The sequence below is a fragment of the Microtus ochrogaster genome, chromosome 2, assembly GCF_000317375.1.
Source record: "Microtus ochrogaster isolate Prairie Vole_2 chromosome 2, MicOch1.0, whole genome shotgun sequence".
NCBI lineage: Eukaryota > Metazoa > Chordata > Mammalia > Rodentia > Cricetidae > Microtus > Microtus ochrogaster.
This window is the reverse complement of record NC_022010.1, coordinates 74095905-74103379: the sequence shown is the minus strand read 5'-3', so window position 1 is coordinate 74103379 and position 7475 is coordinate 74095905. Positions and strand designations below refer to the sequence as shown.

The 7475-nt window shown below is 36.9% G+C and overlaps 1 protein-coding gene across 3 annotated transcripts in view; it reads left to right on the top strand.

Moving 5' to 3' along the window:
• Positions 1–7475, top strand: part of Usp25 (ubiquitin specific peptidase 25) — a 103999-nt gene that overhangs the window by 77722 nt on the left and 18802 nt on the right. The window contains exons 20-21 of one of the 3 annotated variants that reach the window (XM_005345215.2): positions 2820–2933; positions 4919–5014. The exons of 1 other annotated variant lie outside the window; for it this stretch is intronic. In XM_005345215.2, the coding sequence (XP_005345272.1) occupies positions 2820–2933; positions 4919–5014 (210 nt within the window). The remainder of the gene's footprint in view (positions 1–2819; positions 2934–4918; positions 5015–7475) is intronic. One more of the 3 variants, XM_013353097.2, reaches the window with a different exon arrangement.

Genomic DNA, 7475 nt, shown 5'->3' with positions numbered 1-7475 from the left:
CCATCCTGTGACATGGTGTCTCCTTTGACTCTGCTGTGCGTGAAATCTGAACCTGCTGAAGAAGTTGTCAACTTCTTCTATCTGAGCAGCTGTGGCTCTGGGTCTAGGGGTCATTGCTTAGGAGCCTGGCACTCATTTCCGGTTATGTTTTGACATTTCTATTTAGCATGTATTAGCAACTAAAGTGAGAGAGTTCAGGCTTTAGATGGGCATTTCTGTGACTTTTGTGAGTGGATTTCACTTCTTACTAGACATACAATCTTATAAACTTCTCACTTTCGGGTTTTTTTTTACACTTTTGAAGTGACTCTGGAGTTATCATGAGGCTTTATTTGTTTTTGTTTCATTTTGATAGTAGGCCTCAGGGAGCTGGTCACTTCACGTCAGCTCTAGGTGTCTCGCCAGTGCACAGCATCGTAAGTTCCAGCTGGAGAGCAGGCTTGACTCCCATAAGACCTAGAGTCACAGATGCTATCGACAGTCTCCAAATGTTCAGGCCAGTTGCTTTTCTGGAGAATTCCTCCGATTTCTACTTGAACACTTTAGGATATGTAAGAGTGTGGAAAGCTGATGGCAACTTGGTTTTACTGGTCCATCACTGTCAACTGGACCCTTTCTGCTTTTCATTTTTAACTAGTTTTGAAATTTTCAGTATGGCTGCAGCATGAAGATTTCTATCTTGCCTCTCTTTTATTTACCTAAACTTACAAGATAAATATTTTCTCACCTTATAAGCTCAGTAAAAAATTACTGAATATTATACCACTGAATAGTAGAAATTTCATATGCTTACCCAGTTCCATTGTATATTGTTTCCACTTTTACATTATTATAAATAGGCTATTATAATAAAAAGTGCCCATTTTACACGTTTTCTTAAAATAGACTGTCTGTATTTAATTATTATATTAAAGAGGGTGTCATATAAATGCCCAAAAGTAATACCTGCTCTCGAAACAAAACAAAGCATTCTCATTTACTCCACATTCACTTCAGTTTTACTAGGAAAAAGAAAACTGAAACCTGACGACAACTTACTCTGGATTGTATTTCTAGTCAGAAGTAGAATCTATACCTCTGAGATTTTTATCACTCCTTCTATGAGAATATTCTTTTACAAAAATCATACAGGCAGAGAGTTTTGGGCTATTTTAATTAATTCTATCATGGTAACTGAGAACCTTCTAATTTTGTTGCCTTTGTTTAATTTTTCTTAATTTATCCACTATGAGATTTGATATAATAGAAAATTAAAAATAAACATCCAATTTACTTTAGTGTACGCACAGCTACTTTATATGAAAAATCTTCTGAATCAGTTTGAGCTGTTTTATACAGTTAAAATCTCTTTTCTTCCAAAATTTATCCTTACCAACATTATGCTTATGAAACTTAACAGTAGCAACAAGGGTTTGTTTTTGTTAACTCAAATTTCCCTCCTCACATAGTTGTTTTACAGGGACCATGTAGGTATTTTCTTGAAGTTTATATTTCCCATTTTTAAAGGTTTTATGTATGTGAGTCTCTGCGTGTGGGTTTGTGCACATAAGAGTGCAAGTGTCCCCAGCAGCCAGCAAAGCACGTTGGGTCCCTTTGAGTTGAAGTTAGAGGTGAACGTGAGCTGCCAGTCACAGGTACTAGAAATCGAGCTTAGTTTCTCTGTAAGAACAGTATGTGCTCTTTTCTGCTGAGCCATCTCTTCTGCTCCATTCTGTCTTTAAAATGATATCATTTTAGATGGTTTACTCATAAGCAATTCGTCACTAAGGTTCCAACATGGATTGTAGCTTTCTGGCTTGCATTTCACTTTTGCGAATGGAGACATGGCACAGTCTCTCAAATATTAGAAGTATTAACAATTTCTAATTAGAACAAATACATCTCTATAAAATATGTGTGATAGTACTATTAGTTTAAATTTACTACAATGTAAATTATTCAAAGTAATTTAATAAAATAATGTAATGATTTTGGCAATATCTGCCAAAATACTAGCAGCTGTTAAATACTAGATACTTAAATATTAGCTCATGATCACAACAAAAGAACAGGGCATTTCAAGATGATGAAAATTCAGATAAGTAGAGCACCCTAAATGCATTATAAGAGTAAATTTTCTTTAAAAGAAACATTTTCTTTTAAAAAAAAGAAATACTATCCTTAGCCATTACTTGTGTTTTCATTGTTAAAGTCTATTTGAATAATGGTGAAAAATATTTAAAACATTAAAATTCTCTTATATTTCAAACAGAAATAAAAATTAGTTATTGTTATCCATATTTAGTATTGGAACTAATGTTTATCTTTGCTAAACAAAGTTCTCATGCAGATGGCAATGACTGAAGCAGCCTAAATACTTTTAGCACTGATATCTGCTGACTGAGCAATAAGATGTGCAAGTAATAACCTGTCAGTTACACAGGACTATGTAAAACCTTTGCCCTTGCAAACTGCTGGGCTTAGAGGAGGTCATAATCTCATTCTCTTCGAAATAGCAAGAATGTCGTTTGGGAGTAACGAGGGCTGTTTGCTTTAAATAGTACTATTAAATACAACTTGGGTCTTTTTTATTTTAAATACTGTAAGTCTAAAATACTTTGTGAAAAGCTACTTTAAGCATTTGGAGTGCAAAGAGAAAGACTACAGTTTTATATTATAATTTGATTAATAAATTTGCCTTTAATATTTATCTTGAAGTGGCTTCATTTTATACCTCATAAATACAGATATCTGAAAAGAGATTATAAATCTGTGCATGTAAAGAGAATGCTTCCATTGTTGTCTTTTCTAATTTGCATACCAATGATTTTCTTCTGCAGAATCCTGAAAATGCCACAAGCCAGCCACCTTCTAGCCAGCAAGTTGTAGAGGTGGCGATCCCTCACATAGGGAAGCTTATGGTTGAGTCAAAGGAGGGAGGGTATGATGACGAGGTACCTTGACTGGAGTGTTCTGCACCGTTTGCACTCACTCTGTGCTGATGTGTACAGATGATACCTTAGGCATCACTCAGGCATGCCTGCACCCACCTACTTAACGTCTGTCTGTTGCTGCATAACATAAAGCTTTGCCTCCTATGCTGTCAAACCTTGCCAGTTACTAACAGAACTTGGGAATTAAATATAAGAGCAGAGGTAAGCTTAGAGAATAGATGAAAAGAATGACTGTATGTTTCTGAAACTGTGTTATGCAGAAATAACTTCAGTTTACTCGCAGGGTGACAGATTGCAGTAATATTCACTTAGTTGTATAATAAACATTTTGTATTTAAAAATAATTGATATTTTCCTAACCTGTTTTACTTGTATAATTTCTTTTATACTTTGCCCATCATTGCTCACCACCACAACAGAAAGCCCTACATAACATATCGCAAGATAGATAATTGATGTTTTTGCTGCTCTAGACTCGTCTGTATCAGCAAATATAATGGCTGTTGGACATCACTGAGTGCCTATAATGTTTTTTGTCCCATGGCATCTCCATCTTCCAATTTGTCTTCTGACTATCTCTCTACTTAGTTGTCCCAACAACCTTCAGGCATTTTTGTTTCTTATAATAAAGTTCTCTTTAATCCAATGGAAATTGAGATGTTTAGTTCATCGGATTATTGTCATTCCTTTTCTGAATTTTTCCCGTGAAACTCTTAATATGGTTTTGTTCTGTATTTTGAGAGAGGACAGATAGGAAGTTTTTGAATAGTGGTAGTAGAGATATGGAGGTGGGTGTGATTTAAGGGAAGAGAGATTTGTTGGATACCACAGCTTTTTAGTGTTTGTATCATGGAAAAGAATTGGATCTGTGCTAAATATTTTTTTTCTAAATATCATTTTTTTCTCCAAAATGTATTCTTGAGTTTCAATTACAACTATTTAAGAATAAATCATCAAACTTTTAAGTGTTTTGAAGCATTGGTATCACTGTGCCTGTATGAGAAATTATATCGACTAAAGGACTAGATTTAAAAGCCAGTAACTGGCACAAGGACTTGCATAAGCAGGCAATGAGCCCTGGGGAAATCGCAACCCTTTGTGTATAATCCAGAATCAAACTATGAAAAAGTTTGGGCAAGTTCGAGGTAATGACCTAGTCTCTAAATTTCAGTAAGAACTTTATAGCACGTTAACTTCAGAGGTATTTTAAATGCAAACAGCCAAGAATGAATCATTTTGATAGCAACAATACTTAAGTATTGTATATAATACTAATAGCACTATGTCACATTGTTCCATGTTTGCTTTTGAAAATTATCCAAACTGACACAATTTAATAAGGGTACTAGTTTGTTATGATGCACCTACTTGCTTGTCTTCAGTGTGAGCTAATTGTGGCATTTATGAAAGAATTGTCATCATTCACTAATCACCACCTGGTGGGAAAGCCTGTTGCTACCAGAGTTATATGTTTTGATGTACTTTTTTTGTCATCCTTGCTTAGCAGTGCATGTGCCTTGAGACCTTTTAAGATAAGCTATAGAGAGGGCAGATATGCAGGTTGTACAGTTATACAGAGGTGCTTAGCCCAGGAGCAGGAGAGGGATCCAATGGAGTTCTTCAGTGGCTCACCCCTCCTTGAGCAAAAGCTTTTGCTTTTCCCTAAACAGTTCCTTTGGAGAAGCATTCATTTTTCTCATTTGTCCAGAAGGGGGTGCCTGTTTACAATTCTCAACTTTCAAAAGGATGCCTTTTTGCCCTCGTACAAAGGCATCTTGCTAGCCAGCTGAGCCGCTGTATAGATGAATGGTCCTTTACTGTACATCAGAAAACATTTGCTCTCTTATAAATGTATCAATTGACTCTCCACAGTAGAGAACAAAGGGCTTTTAAGTTGCATGTAAATAATTCATTTTACATTGTTTTAGATTTTTATTTGTTACTGTTAACCATTCAGAAATTCTTACTTTCAATTTCTATGCCAGATCATGATGACACCCAGTATGCAAGGTATTATCATGGCGATAGGTAAATCCAGGAGTGTGTATGACAGGTGTGGTCCTGAAGCAGGGTTCTTTAAGGTACTATTAACATTTTCATATTTTCAAAAAATGTAGTGTTTTACAGCATCTTGTTTCATTAAACAAATTCTGTTTTCTTTCTGAAGCACGATAACCTGGTGGTGATCTGGGAGCTGCTTGTGTGTAAGATTCCAAGATTCTTTCTCTTTTTGAATGCAGATAATTCAAGAAAATTAGAACATTTTACCTGAGTTTTATTTGTTGTTAGTAATTTAATCAAAAGATTAAGGATATTGAAGAGCAGTAATAGGGACTGTATAATTGCTTCTGGTAATAACTTATTTCTTCCTTTGAGTTTAGATCATGGGTCAGTCAGTTTTAAAATGTTTCCTTTAAGTTTTCTATTTGATGCTAAATCGATTTTCTAATGGTTTCTAAAAATAATTCATTTATTATTTTTAGTTTCTTGTTATCAACTGGTGAATATTTAACATTTTAGTCACCATCTCACACCTCCCTTAAGTATGTCAGCTTGCCAAAGTTTTCAGGTTTTTGTTTGTTTGTTTGTTTGTTTAGCATTTTTTTGGAAAGATGAGAACACCATGTGTGGTGTGTTATGGTCTGTTAATTTTTTACAATTTACCAAAGATTCTCTGTGTGGGTGTATTTCCCCTTCTTCTGTCTTAGGGCTATTTAAAAAGGGTCAGTATTAAGACTGTCAGTTTCATTAGAGTGGTAGCAATGTAGTTCTTTAATCTCAGCACTTGGGAGGCAGAGGCAAGTGGATCTCTGTAAATTTATGGCCATCCTTGTCTACAAAATAAGTTTTGGGATATCCAGGGCTGTTACAGAAAGAAACCCTGTCTCAAAAAAAAAAAAAGTCAGCATCTAATCCTTTTTGACATTAACATTCTCAAACTCTCCCTTTATTTTCTGAATTTTGTCATCACTTCCTCTGTTCTTCAGAGCCGCACCCACCTGCTAGCTTTCTTCAGCTCTGTGTAAGGGACAGAAGCAGGCCACTTATTTGCCTTCTCAATAAGTACTTTTGAATTTGTTGGAATTAATCAATTTTATGGATATTTGTTAGGCTTTTTGAATATCCAACTTGAAGTGTTAAGTTGTAAACCTTTTGTCAAACTGGTCCCAGGACAAATTTATTGGTTTCTTAAGACCTCATGCAAAAAGGTTAAAAAACTTCTACAAGAATAGGAAGGAAGAGGACATCCAAATGCCTTCTGCGTTTGCAGTGGTGTTGCTGCCTGTGCTCTTTGCAGTTGCCCTAAGTCGTAGATGGTGTTTCCATCCCATCCTGTCTTAGGGTTTCTATTGCTGGGAAGAGACCCATGAACAACTCTCATAAAGGAAACATTTCACTAGGGTGTCTGGCTTTCAGTTTCAGGGGTTCAGTCCATTATCATCATGTCAGGGAGCATGGCAGTGTGCAGGTGGACATGGTGCTGGAGGAATGGCTGAGAGCCCTACATCTTTCCGGCAACAGGAAGTCAACTGACTGTCTTACTGAGAGAAGTCTGAGCGAAAGAGACCGCAAAGCCTGCCTGAACAGAGACACACTTCCTCCAACAAGGCCACACCTCCTAATAGTGCCACTCCCTTTGGGGGCCATTTTCTTTCAACCACCACACCTCCCTTTTGTCCTTCATTTCCCCTTAATTGCCTCCACACATGTATTTAATTTTTTGTTGTAGTTTTCTGTATTTGTCATTGGCTCCTCTCTCTACTAATGACTAGAGTTTTCTTTTTTTAATCAATTTTACGTGTGTCTTTTTATTCTTACTTTATGTGTCAATGGTTTTAGCTTACATTTCTCCCTTGCACCACTTTCATTCAGTGTCATAAGAGGGCATCAGTAATGTGCAACGGCTGAGGGAGGGCTTGTACCAAGCCAGGGGATGGGGGCATGCAGGGTGGCTCTAAAACCAAACACTGGCACCAGATAATGCGAGGCGCATGGCCTTTATTAGCAGTTAGAATCTTCTGCAGGTGTCTCCTGCCCTGAGCCCTCTCCACTGCACCCTGATAGTGCTCACCAGTTCTGTGTCCAAACCTCACTTGTAAGGATAGCTGGAAGCTACCGGGATGGAAGCAGAGTATTGGCATATGATGACTGCTCCCATCTTCCTCTATTCTGTGAATGATATAGAGGATATTTTATTCTTTTCACTGACTAATTTATGAAGGTGTTAAAAATGGGAATGGCGTTTTTCTCTGTATCTTGAACATTACCAAGAAAACCTTTAGAGTTGAATTTATAGAAATTTTTGATTACCTATATGTAGTGTGAAAGAGTTAGTAGGCAGGCAGATGGGACTAAGGTATTCTGCCTGGTTCCTTCTCAACCTGACCTTTTGTGGTAGGGTTGTGTTGAAATAGGAGCGGCTGGGCTGTGTCCCCGGCACCCGGCCGCCCACATGGCTAGCTTAGCTTATGCCCTGAAATAATTACACGGAAACTGTATTCTTTTAAACACTGCCTGGCCCCAATAGTTTCAGCCTCTTAT